General features: G+C 36.0%; 1 protein-coding gene across 1 annotated transcript in view; it reads left to right on the forward strand.

The window, feature by feature from the left end:
* Positions 1 to 13,695, forward strand: part of EPHB1 (EPH receptor B1) — a 360,618-nt gene extending 346,923 nt beyond the window's left edge. The window contains exon 16 of the mRNA XM_070945401.1: positions 13,357 to 13,695. Coding sequence (XP_070801502.1) covers positions 13,357 to 13,624 — 268 coding nt within the window. The 3' untranslated portion in view covers positions 13,625 to 13,695. The remainder of the gene's footprint in view (positions 1 to 13,356) is intronic.
* Positions 13,696 to 16,813: the final 3,118 nt, after the last annotated feature.

Consider the following 16,813-nt stretch of genomic DNA (forward strand, 5'->3'; position numbering starts at 1 on the left):
AGACCTTCCTATTTCCTAACTGTTAAAGGTTATTTAACCTATTTTCTACCCACTGCATCTAGCTATGTCCTGAAAAGCAAAAAAAGCAGATTTACTTCATCTTCAGTATGACAGATCATCAGTTATTTAACACTGCTATCAAAATTCTAAATAATATTTTCTTCTCCTGGCTGAATTCCCAGGCATTGCAACCTAATCCTTTAAAACATATTTCTGGACTCCATCACTAATGGTTTCTCTACATGGAATGTTCTACTTCGCTGATAAAGAAATAAAGGGAGAGTAGTATAGATCTATTTCAAGCTATTTAGCTCTCATCAGCTAGCCATACCCTTACTTGGATTCGAACTTGGGCTGCCTCCACGTTATGCAGTTGTATTAACCTCTGAGCCACAAGTTCTCCACCCTTCATCAGCTTGATGAAGGGAGGGCGGGTGGGTGGAGCCTCCTACCACTTTTACTACCGGTTCTAAAGAACTGGTCAGAACCGGGAGCAACCCACCACTGGTATAGAATTATGAAGCATTCAACAAAGCAAAAAATCTTTATCATAGACAATTTTAATATAGTCTTATAGCTAAGCAAGTCCTGCTATTAATAATTTCCTTTCTTTTAGTGATACAATGATCACAGGAGTTGATGTTCACAGATCACAATTTTATTCATTTATTTTATTATATATCCTGCCAACACCAATTCAATGTTGACACTTTGCATGGCAAACAATAATAATTAAAAACTATTTCTAAAATTAAAACACCCCTACTTTAAACATTAAAATGAAAGCAAACTTTGTAGATTTTAAATGGAATAATAATAAAACAGCAACCACCTGTGGGAAATATCACAGACATGAAAACTCAAAAACATCTGAGACTCACAGCATTACCCTCTAATAACTGATTCTTAGCTATTCCTTAAATAGGTCGTAAGTACTGTATGTGTTCTATAACATCTCAGGAATGCTATGTAAAACTGCATATTTATTGTTCTATTTCACAGGAAATAGCTATACTTATATTCCTGCTATTTTCTTGATGAGCAAAATTAGGCATAGGTAAAGAACTAAATAATTAACATTTGAAAATCTCATAGAGAAGAATTATTTTTTATAAGAAAAAAGGTGTCTTACAAGATTGTGGTACTTTTGATTACGATAAACAGATGCATAACCTGATACTTAGCTGTTGTCACAGACTACAATACTGCAGACTTCCCATAATTTGGAGAAACACTATTTGTAATACAATATGCTGGCAGAGAAACTGCAGGCTGTAGCTGATTCTGATGTTGTAGGAGTTTTCCAGCTGGCAGGGACAGAAACACAGAGCATCATTTATGCATTATGGGTTTGAGTGAATTACTACAATTATTGATGTTGATTTGCAACTGCAGGCTACACATGTGCAATTTAAGGTAGATTTTTACGTTTGATTTCTAAATGCTCCTGATAAGTTTTAACTACAATGTGTTCACTTGGAAAGGTATCACATTTTTGGGTTCCCCTTTTAGAATTGATTTTAAAACTGTAACAAACCTTAATGTATACCAGTTCTCAACTCAGGCTCTATTTGAATTTTTCTGGCAGGCAAATCACTTTGCAAAACGTAAAAGGCTTTGCTTTTCTAATAAGTTAACCCTAGATTCATCCATTTCAGTTAAACACCTTTCTTTAAAGCTGAGTGAGCAAAATATCTATGGAAATGCTATTATTTACATATCGTAAAAAATTTGTGGCTCTCTTTCATAAAAATGGAAACTTCCAGTAATAAGATAGCAGTCTTTCAAACTATTTTAAAAAGAAACTGAAATCTCCCTGAACTTCGAATAATATTTTTCAAAAATAAAAATAAAACAAAATGGCCTGATCATGTTTCACGCCATGTTTGGATGCTGTCTGTACACAACAAAGGATAGGCTATAGGAAAAAGCCAAGGGTCAAAATACAAGGAAAAGAAACAAACAGAAGGCAGACATTTCCCAAACCAAGTGTACCTATAGATCAGGGGTGAAATTTATTTACCTTCCCTACTGGTTCAGAAGTGTGTGCACATGTCACATGAGATTTTGGACCCTCTGTGCATGCGCAAAGCCTTCTGTGCATGTGCAGAAGGTCAAAAACAGGTTACTTCCTGGTTAAAACCAGGAAGTAACAACGTCTGGGCGGGTAGGCGGAGCTTCGTTCTGCCATCGCTACTGGTTCACTGGACCACACACCACTACCGCTACTGTTTGCCCAAACTAGGGCGAACCGGTAGCATTTCACCCCTGCTATAGATCTTTAAATAATCACTACTTGTCTAATTACCATTTCCACAAATGTATTCCCTTGTCCTTCACACAATACTTTTATCTTCCTGCATTGCATATCATATGTGTTCCTTCCTATTTCTGTTGGAAATATTGCTTGAAATAGTCAAACCGCAGATGCTCATTTAAATTGTATCTAGGAAAGGCACAATCAGCAACTTATTTGTATTTTAATGTGAATGCAGTTAGTGAGAGATGTATGAATGTATAATATGTATAATATATATAGAATGTAATTAAACAGAATTTCCCAAGTTCATGTTCAAATTGAATCACATTTACTTGTTAACATTTGTGCTTTCTTGGATCTTGAGCCCAATCACCAAATTTGAGGCAGAACTACAATAGTCAGCAAACTTCCCTTCTATAGGTTGTCCTTGCACATATCATGCAGCACATTTCTACCATTTGCAGTATTGCAATATAACCCTCTTGCCATGGTTACCCTGTGTCTGTAATTTCCACTTACTGGAGAATGATTTCACTTGGGGTATGATAGCCCTGGTGTAGCTGAGCTGCAGCATAAATGAATGTGTCCTGTGCCTTTCTGATTATCCTCAGGAGCCTCATTAGGCAACCAAACCCTTGTTTTGAAGGTGGGAAGAACGGATGAAAATGATGGTTAACATCAGTGCAATTCTCCATGCTAATTAGCAATGAGTGGAACTGACAGCATGAAATACAGCTCATGCCAAGAACTATGTTGCAGAAGGAGGAAGCCTGGAGATTATTTTATCTAAAATGCAAATCATGCTTTCCAAAGACAATCAGGAAGGTGAATGGGAGTCATCTCCAAAAGCACAATAATAATCTGTAAATGTTATTATAGGCAAACTCATAGGTTATTAGTTTAGAACATATGCATTTTTATAGTGTGGGTTGAAACAGTAAATCATTGTGACGAAGGAATAAAAACTGTGTTCAGCATTAATGGGAAGAATAGATTATTTTGTGAGTCTTGTTTCCTGAGGTAGCCTCCAAAATTGGCACATAATGAGATATTGTGATAATGTGGAATTTATTGGGTTTCTATCCTTTTTACTTTATTTGTAGGCAAAATGCATAACTGGAATATGTGTTGTAAGTCTGGGCTAAACAATATGTAGTAATACTACTTGCTTATTCTACTTATATTCTATACACATGTTTACTAAGAAATGTTTCCATGATGTTCTCTAGTGTTCTTAGTTTACCATGTTTTGTGCTATTTCAGATAGGTCTGGTCTGCCATTTTCCTTATTTCCGTTCTCCTTTCTAGATGTAAAATTGTTAATAAAGAGATTAGGCAATAATTTGTTGGTCAGTAGAAATTTTACCAGCATACACAATCAGTTATGTAAGTAAATATAATGTTAAAAAAACTTTATTCAAAACAATAATCACTATAGACCTAGTGAACTATGAACCTCTTGTACCAGTCAATAAGGTAACTATTCAGACTGGAACCTTACAGATTTTTAAAAGTTTGTAATTGCCTGAAGAGAGAAAGAACATGTAAAGGAATAGCTTTATCATGTATAAACTTTGGGCGAGTTATGCTATTTAAAATACTAATTCCTTCCTTAGTAATCTTTTCCTCAGTGTGATAAATCAAGTATAAAAATTAAAAAATTGCTGATCTACTAAAGCAAAATCATTATATTTTTTTGCCTTCAGCATCCGCAATAATGGATTTTGAGGGCTCTAGAAGCTGTAGAAACATTTAATGATCAAGGATCATCTAAAGTAAAGGGACTTTTTAGTATGTTTATTTTTTATTCATATTTTTCTAGAAGGATATAGGTCACATTTGCTGAAAGTGAGGGAAAAAGGTGTATCCACAGTATATGTCAGTCTGGAAGTTCTTGTAGTTGTAGTTCTAAAGTTTTTCTTTTCCCTTCTTAGTTTTTACACTTCTTTTTTGAATTGTCTTGCTTTTAATGTTCTTAATTAATGCCTTTAATGTTTTGACTTATGCTTTTTAGAAGGCTTATCTCATTCATGTGGGTTTTTGTTTTCTTCATGAGCTATAGAAATATTGGTTATATTTCAATTTCCCCCCTCTATATCTTTTCTTTAGTGGTTCCAGGGAATATTAAAGGCAATTTAATGTTCTTCCAATACATATTTGTGGCATGAAATATTTAATGGTTTTTTCTAAAACATAATGTTTATATTAACTGCAAAATTTACTTATTTGGCAAAATTAGCAAGTTTTGCCAGAAAACAAAACAGTGAGCGAGATGAGTGAGATCTTCGTGATCTTGGTGATCGTGAAGTATACATTTTGATCAGTTCTGTGTACTTTAAGCCTATGTGCATGCAAACATTTTCCTAGGCTGAGACTGAATGTTGCCAAGGGATTCGAGCCTTCTCAGGTTCCCTAACTGTTTCTGGCTGTGGGGCACATTTTGAATTTAGTGAGCAGGACTCCAATTCTCACAATGACTACCATGAGATCCATGATCAGTTTCAAAGCACTGATTTATTGCAATGCAACATGCCACTCTCTCTTCTCTCCTGAGCCTGCAGGATACACCCTATTACCCCTGCTTAATTTTGTTCTTTTCCTAGGCAGGTGGGCATATTTCCAACTGACAGATGGGCTACAGCCCATGTTAGGTTTGATTTTAAGGAAAGTTTATGGGACCCCGGGGACCTTTGGAAATAAAGATGATGCTGGAAACCCACGCTTTGCTTTGTACTGCGCCACTCTCCCATTTGTTTTAATTGATTTTTCTAATGGAAAAAATTAGGAGGGGTATAAATCCTGGCAGGCATCAAAGGAATCAAAGTACCCAAACACCCCCAGGCATCATATTGGAATTCTAAAGCTTATACCCTAAGTAGAAGGCAAGACTCAAATTGTAGAGAAGAGGCATAGCCTGCCACTGTAATCCTGCTGTCTTACTTGCTAAAATATTTGGTTTATTCTGATTATGATAATTTGCAAGGAGCTTGTATAGTTTTCTTTTGAATGGACCACCACGTCTATCACTTGAGAATTGAACCTCATATATGGTGCAAAACATGCCCATGTCCAATGTGCAGTCTGTGCTCAAATCAATGCTAGCTCATTATAACCAATAAAAAAGATTTATTCTCTGCAACCTGAAGAAGCTGGCTTTTGCATTGTGCTTCTGGGTTGGGAGTGCTTTCCCCTCGCCTACCATAGACACTGACTGCCTCCACATTCCTGCTCCTCAGTCTAGTTTTCCATTCATTTATTTGGCACAATGAGCTAATTTCTGATCTGAAATTATTGAGGACAAAGAAAGGGAAAAGCAAGTTTGTACCAGAAATGGTTTGCAGTTGAGTAGGTATGTTATGATATTCTGATGTGGGTATTTAAGGAAATCGTGGTCTTGTTTTTTTTCATTCCATTGCTTAAAATTTTTTTGGTCTTCTGCATAGACTCCCTGAGTCATCTTCCTTTTGAAAATAATTGAATTAACCATCTGCTAAATATATAGTCAGCTCCTCTCTAAAATGTCATCATTCAGTACAGCAAAACCATAAAGGAATCTGAAGCCACGCTGAGGGTTATGTTACATCTATATAAATTTCCTTTGGTGTCTGACATCTGTGTTTATAGCCTTGATTGTGGATTCCCCCTTTCAAATACTTCTGAAAATTAACAAGCTTTGTCTTGTACATAGCAGGAGTGCACTGTTAACAGTCTGTTTTAACTTTTAACTGCATGAAGGTCTCCTTCCGTTCAGGGAATCAAAACCCCATTTGAGATAATTGTGGCTGACAAACTATCATCCCTGTTCCTATGAATCTGTCCTCTGTTGACAACTGGGAGTCCCCAGGGAGAAGACATTATTAGGACAACTATCCAGGACAGTGGCTGTCCCCCTTCCCCCTCTCCTCTCTTTCAGCTAATGTTTCCTTCTTACCATGCCTCCATATGCAGAGACACATTTTCAGTCTCTATTGCCTGTGTTTCTATTTTTCCACTGTAATTTATTGCAGGAAAGAAACCATGTTGACTTTATACTGGTGTGTAACATCTGTGCCTTGTTTGCCAAGTTTTTGTTCCATGAAATTTGAAGCAGGAATTGCTTGATGTCCTACGGTAGTTGTTACATGATATGTTAACCACACTTTTTGCTTTCATTGGGTAATTTACTGACAAATAAATTGTAATAAGGTGGACTTTATCACTATTGGTATCAACAAGGAATATTTTTAAGAATATCAGGATAATTTATCATGTGTGCATATTAAATGCAATAGATTCTCACATGCACATATACATAAACACACATACATTCTTCTTTATGTTACAGAGACCTTATTTTGCAAATGTATCATTCATTTTCAGTCAGATTTTTTTTCTATATTTATATGTGGCTTTTGAATACTCCCACCCCCCCATCATCAACCATTCATTGGGCTTATCTTCCTTCCTTCCTTCCTTCCTTCCTTCCTTCCTTCCTTCCTTCCTTCCTTCCTTCCTTCCTTCCTTCCTTCCTTCCTCTGTATGCTCCATTAATTTACTGATGTTTAAACAAACCTCTTCAACTACCATCTACAACTTTCATCTAGGTTTCAATAGATTCCCAATCTTTGCAGGACATAAGCAAAGCATTCTTAGAAAAATTGCTGCCACACAACAATAAAGGACTGTCTCAAATTTTTATCTATCTATCATCTATCTATCTATCTATCTATCTATCTATCTATCTATCTATCTATCTATCTATCTATCTCTATTTAAAGTGTCACTCAACTCATCAAAGATGACTCTGGGTGGCTTACAAACATTAAAAAGTATTACACATTAAAATAATAAAACAAAAAATAACAATAATATATACAATTAAAAGATGGGAAAGAGCAGAACACAAAAATATGGGAAAAGGTATTTTCTAATCCAATAGTCACTTCCAGAATGGTGCATCCTCATTGGGGCCCCAGACTAACTGGCAAAGCCAGGGCTTCAGACCTAAAAAGATGGGTGCAGATCTCTCAGGGGTGGTGGGTGTGGGTGGTGGTGGTAATGATGTTCCAAAGGGCAGGAGCCATGGCAGAAAAGGCTCTTCTCCTGGATCCTATCAGCCGAAAATCCTTGACTGAGCCACATGGCTCCTCTGTCAGCATGGACAGGCAGACCAATCCCATTGGGATGAGATGGTTCTTCAGATAACAGAATAACAGAGTTGGAAGGGACCTTGGAGGTCTTCTGGTCCAACCCTGTGCTCAAGCATGAAACCCCTATACAAATAATTGTCCAATCTCTTAAAAATCTCCAGTGTTGGAGCACCCATAACTTCTGAAGACGAGTATGCCATGAAGGGCTTTAAAAGTGATAAGCATCCTGGAAGCAGATCAGCAGCCAATGCAGCTCATGGGACAGGGGTTTGACATGGGCCACCCTAGGGGCCCCAAGAACTGCCCACGCCACTGCATTCTGCAATAGTTGTAGCTTCCAAATATTCTTCAAGAGTAGCCCTGTGTAGATAGTGTAGCCCTGCATTGCAATAGTGAAGTTGTGAAAACACTAGAGCTTGATCATTAGGGACTCCCAATCCAAGAAAGACAACTAGCGTAAAACACAGAATTGTGCAAAGGCTCTCCTAGCCAAGCTTTTTGAGCAGGAGTAGTGAATCCAGGAGAACCCCCAAATTGTGCACCAGGTCTTTTTGCGGTAATGTAACCCCATCCAGAATTAGTGACGTTAAACTTCTGGATCTTGAAACTCCAGGTACCCAAAGCCATTTGTTCTTGCCAGGGTTAAGTCAAAACATATCCCCTCTCCAGACCCCTATAGCACATTTCCAGGCACTGGGAGAGGGCAGCAACGGCATCACTTTCCATGGGTAGAAATATAGAGTTGAATTTGTCAATTTACCAGAAAACAAATTAAATTACTTTCTCTTTCACTAACCTCTCATGTGCACTCTATCACCATTGTTTATCTTTGTCCCTTATCTCTGAGTTTCTAATCTCTGTCTCTTTTGTATTACACTTAAGTACTAAAGACACTTAACTGGAGCTCTCTGTTTGAGAGCTTTCTGTTCTGGTTTTGGGTCTGTAATTCTCTCATCTAATTGTGAATTGTAATTCACTATCTTTCCATTGGGGTACTTTCTTATATCCAAAAACAATTGTGTCCTTTTTTCTCTCTCTTTCTGAAGCTATATAATACTATCCTAGTATCAATTGTAAAAAAAAAACATTGTAAAAAATATACTCTATTTCTATTGAAAACTCAGTACCTTCATTATCTTACCTTCATTAATATCTTACCTTCATTAATATGTCCTTACTGATTGCTGGTTTTTTTCCGCCCAAATTATTTTGATTTGTTAGAAATACATATGACTTTGCTTCTAGGAATTTAAGATAGCAAACATAGTACTTCTCATTTCTAGATTTTCCCCACAGCAGCAACAACTTTGTACTATTCAGCAGGTTGCATTAAGATACAGTAACAGAGCCAAATCACCCAGTGAGCTTCTTTGGCAGAAGTTGGACTTGAATCTGGTTTTTCCATTCTTAACCAAGGCTTTCATCACTCTATCACACTGGTTTGCTCTACAATTGATCCACCAGGAGGGAAGGGGCTAAATCTGTTCTCTGAAACATCTGTGAAAATTTTCTTTAATGTCTGTTTCCAGAACTCTCAGACGATGCTGGTTTTCTTTCTTCTTCAAACACCTTTTCAAAATCCATTTTCAGTTAAGCCTTTGGTACAGTGATTTGTTCCTTATATCCACTGTGACAAAGGCTAAAACGTGTTTTATCTCTGTTTCTCTGTCTCCTTGTGTCAGATTTCTAATCTCGGGATGTTTAGAGTAGCAACTGCACCTCACACACTTGATGAACTTTGATGATTACAATGATCTATCATTGTAATGAATAGAAATTTTGATCAGATTCTTTTGTGAAGATTAGCTGTAATTAGCCCAACTGGTAATGCCCAGTAAGATCAAGCATGGAAAGTGCATTCCGGGTCCCCTCAATTAAATAATATCATCTGTTGGGATCTAGGAAGCATGCCTTATTTGTCACAGGACCTTTCCTCTGGATTAGTATCCCCCTAGAGATCCATATGGTTCTGTCGTAATGATCTGAAACTCTTTGAAAGCCTGGCTATTCTCCCAGACTTTGGGGTAGGACGGCTGCTGAACCCCTGCAGATTGTCTTGTTGGTAAGATTGGTTTCTGTACTGTTCTGGATATCTATAATCTGTTTTTTAATTTGTATTGTTCTTGGTTTCAAAGTGAAAGTTGCCAAAGGCATTTGGAGTTGCCTGGCCTCTAAAATAAATAAAATAAAATAAAACATAAAGATCAACTTAATACTGCTAAGGGACCAGAGGCAAATGTAACCCTCTTGTAGTATTACACCTGAGTATACTTGGATACCTTTCATTTTATTGAAGAAAAATAGTGCCTATAGTTAACTTTTTTAATGAGGAAAAGTTAAAAAAAATATGTCCTTACTTGTAACACTAAATGCCTAATGTCTTTATGCATCTCAGATTCTTAATAAAACTTATAACGTCAGAGATTCCAGGTGTATGCAGGTCCCATCACACATTTTTACGAGTAGATAATTAGGATTGTAATCCCATAAATGGATTCAAAAGTAACTCAGTTAACTACATGTACAGTACTTCTCTTCCCAATAAATATGTGAATTGGATATTTAGTTTATTAAAATATAAGGTACATAGAATTGAACTGAATGTTTCTTTATTTTCATTTCTTCATGTAATACTTCTATAGATTCTCTGATCTTCTTTATTTCCTGCTCCTAAAACATAGAAATAAATCACATTGATTTCAGCCAAACTTTATTTTTAATATCCTTAAGATAGCAATATTGTCTGCTTAACCTTGGTTTGTGTGTGTATATATTATATCAGATAATTTTCACTTCTGTCTGATTTTCTATATCTGGTCTTAACCCTTCATTCATTCATTCATTCATTCTTTTTTTTTTTTTGCTTGTGAATTCAAAATTACTAAATAAAAGTTTCAGCATAATTGTATTGCTAGCCTATTTATTGAAGAGTAGTCAAGGAGGCAATGTTTTCTTCAATTGGCAATTACTTCACTATTTAACATGTAACTTTATATTTTTAGTACAATTGCGTATTAAAAGCATATTTGCTTTCCACCCACAACCTAAGACCCACTCACCGATTTACCATGGGATAAAATAATGGTATTTTGTTGCTCGGTTGCACTTCTGTTTTATAATAAGAGTGACAAGCTTTCTCTATATTGCTCTTTTCATTATTAAGTACTGCTAGTTTCTACTACAAATTGATATTATGCCATTTCTCGCTTTAAGATTTAGCCCGTGGAGGAGAGCACTCAACATATATTGTTCCAACATTCTGGCATAATTCCATTCCTAGAAGGCTATGTTCTACTTGGATAGACTGTTGGATCACTTTAGACTTATCTAAAGTGACTGACAGAGGAGTCTTTCTTAATACCTAGCTCTAAATTTGTCAGATTGAACTGGAGAGCTTGCAAACAAAATATCAACTCTATCATTCAACTGTGGCCATTCCCTAAAGCCAGCTGTTAATGAAATGGGAATCATAATATACGGTAGTATGTGTTTCACAACCTCTCCTGTCCATATTTTCTTTTATCCCCACCTCAACTCAATCAGGTAGCAAAAATAAATTTACATCCCAGTGAGCAGATTGGTGGACAGTATTTACATTAGTGAATATTAAGTGGCATGTCATGAGTGTCTTCTTTCGGTTACTGTCCTTTGGGGAAGTAGATATTCTTTCATCCCCATGCACAAATATAGACCAAATTTTAAATCCTGACTGCAGAGTTTCTAAACATTTTGTTATTTATCTTTAAGACCCAGTCTGAGTTTGACGTTAAGAAATGAAACAAAAGTTTTGCAGAGCTTTTGTTAAATATAGGCAGTCTGAGCAATTTGTGACAGAATTGCAAAAAAGGGAAGAAGTCAACCTTTGGACAGAAGTTATTACTGCCGCAACATTAAGGAAGTCCTATTTTATTAAACTTATGACTCATGCAGGCATCAGGGCAATTCTCCTGTTATTAACTTTCCTACCTTAAAGGCATAGATCTCAGCAAATATGTCCAAGAGCTAGAACTATTCTTGATCTTAAAATGGAGGCCACAGTTAATTACCTCAGCCCAGCATATTACAAGGGTTAATCAATGAAAACTATAGTGTTCCAAAACAGACAGGAAGGAAGGAAGGAAGGAAGGAAGGAAGGAAGGAAGGAAGGAAGGAAGGAAGGAAGGAAGATGCAGGTAGTCCTTGACTTACAACAGTTCATTTAATGACCATTCAAAGTTAAAATAGGACTGAAAAATGTGACTTATTACCATTTTTCACAGTTATAACCTTTGCAGCATCTCCATGATCATTTGATCAAAATTCAGATCTTGGCAACTGGTTCATATTTATGACCATTGCTGTGTCTCAGGTTCATATTTTGCAATCTTCTGATAAGCAAAGTCAATGGGGAAGCCAGATTCACTTAACAACCAGGTTACTAACCTATCAACTGCAGTGATTCACTTCACAACTATGGCAAGAAAGATCGTAAAATGGGGCAAAATTTACTTAGCAAATGTTTCATTAACAACAAAAATGTTGGGCTCAATTGTGGTTGTAAGTCAAGGATTACCTATAATGGCAAAGTTTATACCTTTCCCCAATTTTCTAATAAATAGATATGAAGTGTAGCCAAGGAACAGCTATATAGTGTCTGCAATAATATACAATCTTCCTAGATTGCTCTAATAGTGCATTCAAGGGAGATGTATGTGGGTTAAAGTAAGGATGACCTAAATAACTTAATTCTTTTGTTTCAAGTAGAATAGATAATGAAGTTGAAAATAGGGAGAGACTGAATTAATGTAAACAGAAACTGTCAAGGGATGAGGTTTTCCTCTAACCTGAGATACCAGATGTTGACACTTAATCTTTCCTAGGCAATGAAGAAAATTGTACAAAATTTAGTTTGAGTTTGCTTTTAAGAGATTTGGATTAGGGGATATCTAATTCTTTAGTGGTCCTCAGAAGAGTCACCATTCATGTTGCTCAATCAAAATGAAAAGATAGCTTGAGTAACTATATATACTGGATGATGATTTAGATTTAGGGTTATTTAAATGTAAACATTTAAAATGTAGCTATGCAGGGATATATTAAGGTTTAAATAGTTTATGTTCTGAATCTCTTGTTCCACTAATGAGTATGTTAACTAATAATAATAATTTTGGATGATATTATCTGCTAATTAGAAATCGAAGAATAACAGACAATAATTCAAATAGTTTTGAATTTCCTATATAGTTCTATTATAACATTTCCAGGCCTATTAATATATTTTAAAAGTTATCCTAAAATTTTGATATTTATTATATAGCTGAATTCATATATTACTGGGAATAGATAAATAATGGAATTCAGTATCATCAGTTGTGGTAATGATCATAGTTTTTCATTGTTTTAAAAGGAGACCAGACTGAATAATGCAGGACAGGGTATTGATGGCACACAGTGTCTTCTGAATCAGAAGTCTCTGCAAGGGAGAAATATCAGAAAGGTCAGGATGGCAAGCGTAACTGAGACCAAAGCCCTGCTCCTTTTTCATGTGTGCCATATGCATTGCAAGCATGTAAGCAAGCAATTGAGCATTGATTGTCTGCTCCCCCGCCATCTTGGCTTTTTTGACTCTTATAACCCATGGACTCACCCTTCTGAATGCCTTTACATGAGAGAAAGGGAATACCAGTCTTTTAGGATGCCACTTTTTGCAAAGGCTTATATTTTTTTTAGAACAAGCTTTTTCTTAAGGAAAAAAAAAAGTTCTATTGTTCAAATGAAATATGCTAGTTAGTGAATGCATTCATGCTTAACATAATTATTATGAAAATGTTCCTTCTTTTGTAGACTAGTAGAATTTAAATCTTTTCTTCTGTTTTCTTCTATTAGCCTCCAAAAAGTGGATAAATAAGTGATGATTTATACAGCATGGATAGTCTTTGCAACTTACTTGATATCTTTATTTTATTTTCTTCTTTTTTTAAAATTTAGGGATCTTTTTATGCCTTTATTTGATGTCAGAAGTATATGGAAAGATGCCAGTCCAGACAGTCAAGCTTACCACTGCAGTCCCCTACTCCATTTCCATTGGCAAGGTAGCCACAATGCTCTGCAAATGAGCTGTGATCTCCTGGAGATGCTGTCAGGCTCTTGTGTCAAGGACATGCTCTGGCCTGAAGAACAAAGACAACAGGAGCCAACCTCCGGTCACATGCACTGTTCCAGCCAAAAGAGATCCTGTCATGTACATAGTCTATGAGATATCTGTAAAGGATTGCATCCCCTTGTACATTTCCCCCTTTCTCTTTCAACTCATTGATTGTGTCAAAATTGTCCACGTTTGTAATAGTAACTTTCAAAACTATTGTACTAAAAATAAAATTGCACTCAATAAAAAAAACACACGAAAGAATCTTAAGTGTATTTTTAACAGCAATTACTAAAAACAAAAAGGGGATAATGATTGTTAAAACTATATACATTTAGAAATTATTATTGCTCAACTTCAATGGAACGCCAAGACTGTTTTCCATAGGATGCAACTTTCTTACTTACTGCTTGCACCTGAATAATATTTAAAAATAAATAATTTTGGATCATTCTATTTCTAATATTATTAATACAACAGATAAGAAAAGGGACATGTCTGAAGCACATGGGTTATATTCTTCCGGATGCTAAGAAATAAAGGATTTTAGGAGTTGGCTGACTGGATTTAATTAGATAGAATATTTCTAGAGTTTTAACATGTGTGTGTGTGTGTGTGTGTGTGTGTGTGTGTGTGTGTGTGCATACCCACACTTTTCTAATTGCAGAGCCATCTAATAATAGGATGGTTATTTGCCAGATTTTTTCTGCTATAGTTCAGGGTTAGTAATGAATGCATTAATTCATATGCAGGCGAAGGGGGAAAAAATAGGCTGATCTCAGGATTGGTGTTAAAACAAGATGCTGTTTTTTCCTATCACTAATGCTAACTTTTAAACATGAATCTAGCTCATGTTTGCAGAACTGCATCAAGGAATTTCTCTTGCCTCTTTTTTTTTTAAACTAATATTTCACTGCTAACATTGGCATTTATAAAAGATGATACAGTGTTCCTGTTCAAAGAGCTGGAAGAAACTATGGTAGGTTTTGGGCTAGTGCCTCTATTATGGACCTGTCTGTACCAGAATCCTCCTGAAGTTGTGACTCATGCCTTGATCACCACTCAGCTGGACTACAGGTAGTCCTCGACTTACAATAGTTCATTTAGTGACCGTTCAAAGTTACAATGGCACAAAAAAAGTGACTTATTACCATTTTTCACAGTTAAAACCATTGCAGCATCCCCGCAGTCATGTGATCAAAATTCAGATGCTTGGCAACTGCTTCATATTTATGATCATTGCTGTGTCCCAAGGTCATGTGATCACCTTTTGTGACCTTCTGACCAGCAAAGTCAATGGGGAAACCAGATTGACTTAACAACCAGGTTTCTAACTTATCAACTGCAGTGCATTTAACAAAAGTGGCAAGAAAGGTCGTAAAGTGGGAGAAAACTCACTTAATGACATTAACATATGTCTCACTTAACCACAGAAATTTTGGGCTCCATTGTGGTTGTAAGTCAAGGACTATCTGTACTGTAGTATGCTCTATATGAACTGACTTTGGAATGGAAGTTGTAACTGGTGAATAATGCAGTTGGATTGATGGCAGGACAACCTGGCCAGTGTAAAAAAGCATCTAATTTAAAGACATTGCATTGCACTGGTTATCGGTAGGTTTCCAGCCCAATTGATAGTGGTTCTACAAAGCCTTATATGATTCAACACTAGGATGCATCTGGTAACTGCTTGCCAGAGTCAAATTTTCTTGAGTCAAGTGAACAAATGAAGACTTATTGGGTATCCCCACCACCACCATTTTTCTTGGAGGATATGGATGACTATTTTTGTTTAATAGCCTCCATTTTCTAGAATTCTCTCCCCCTAATAGGTACACATAGCTGCAGTCAACCTTTCTTTTCATACATAAGTGAAAATACTCCTATTCAGCCAGGCCTTTGACCCAACCTGATTGGGAAACCATTATATAAAAGTACTGAAAAATGATGGACTGGATCTACTTTACTTTTTATTGTGTATTGTAATTTCTTATGTTGTATGCTGCCCAGGGTCTATTAGTCTTGGGACAGGCTATAAATGTTATTCAGTAAATAATAAATAATCAGTTATATTAAGAAGACAGCAACAGCTTCTTTCTAACATCTGCCAGAGTAGAAGCCCTTTGGGAAGGTTTATCAGATTCAAATTAAATTTTGAACTGGAGTTCATAGAGTCATAATACTCATTGGTAAAGATTATGGGACAAACATGTTCATATTCTAAGACAGGATCATGAAATAATAATATCCCTACTCAATAACCAGATCAGTTGCTAATGTAGTTATTGTTGATCCAAATTTATTACATTATAGATTTCTATATAGACTTTGCTTCTCTGGATGGCTGTTCAGAAAGAATAGTATGTACAAATGTATTCTAGTATAAAATGTTTTTAAAACTGAAATAAGGCAAAGATGCGTCTATAATTCATACAGGTTACCAAATGCATCAGTCATAATGTTTGAATTGCCTTACTGCAGATTTTGATTACAGAAAATCTCCAGTCCTCTTTATGATTATATGATGTCAGCTGCATAAGTAAGCTTTGTTTGCCAGTTTGCAATCAGCCTAGGCTTTCCCAGTTTAGATTCTAGTCAGCAGTAGATTAAAAAGAATGAGGATCAACTTGTTTGCTGAAACATATTTGGAAAGATAAGGTACTCACAAAACGTGATTCTTTCAATGAAGAGGAGTTTGCTTGAAGCTAAGAACTGTAAACCTTACAGAAGACTTTAATCTCCTTATTTTGATTTTAAAAAAGAAAACATTCTCACCTTAGTGGCACAGCTTTAGAGAAAATGTGTTCATGCTGGAGGCATACAATGGACAGAGGCCAGTTCATTTGGAAAATTAAATAGTCTGAAAACCATCTGTGAGCTTTGCAAAAGCTTTGTTGGAATTGCCCATCATCTTTTCTGCTGTTTGGTTTTGTAGCTTTTGCCAAATAATCAGTCAACTCTTCAGGAAAAAATTATAATGAAGAGAAGCAAGCAGATTCTGGGTAAGATAAAATATTTACAATAAAATCCACTTCTCATGACCATCGCACACCACATACAAACAAAATATACCAAACAGAGCAGGCAGTTATAATTAGAACAGTATGGTTGTATGGTAAACCCTATTTGCCAATTTGAAAGGGAAACAGAGAACAAATACATCTGCTTTGATTGTTTGTAACATTTCATTAATAATTACAGGAGCAGTCCTCCTTCAAAGAGGTATTAAATTGTGTGTGAGAGAGAGAGTGGGGGAGGAAGGGAGAGGGAGAGAAAGAAGGAGGGAGAAGGAGAGAGTGA

Source organism: Pituophis catenifer, unplaced genomic scaffold, assembly GCF_029215685.1.
Source record: "Pituophis catenifer annectens isolate HBS135680 unplaced genomic scaffold, rPitCat1.0.hap2 SCAF_6, whole genome shotgun sequence".
NCBI lineage: Eukaryota > Metazoa > Chordata > Lepidosauria > Squamata > Colubridae > Pituophis > Pituophis catenifer.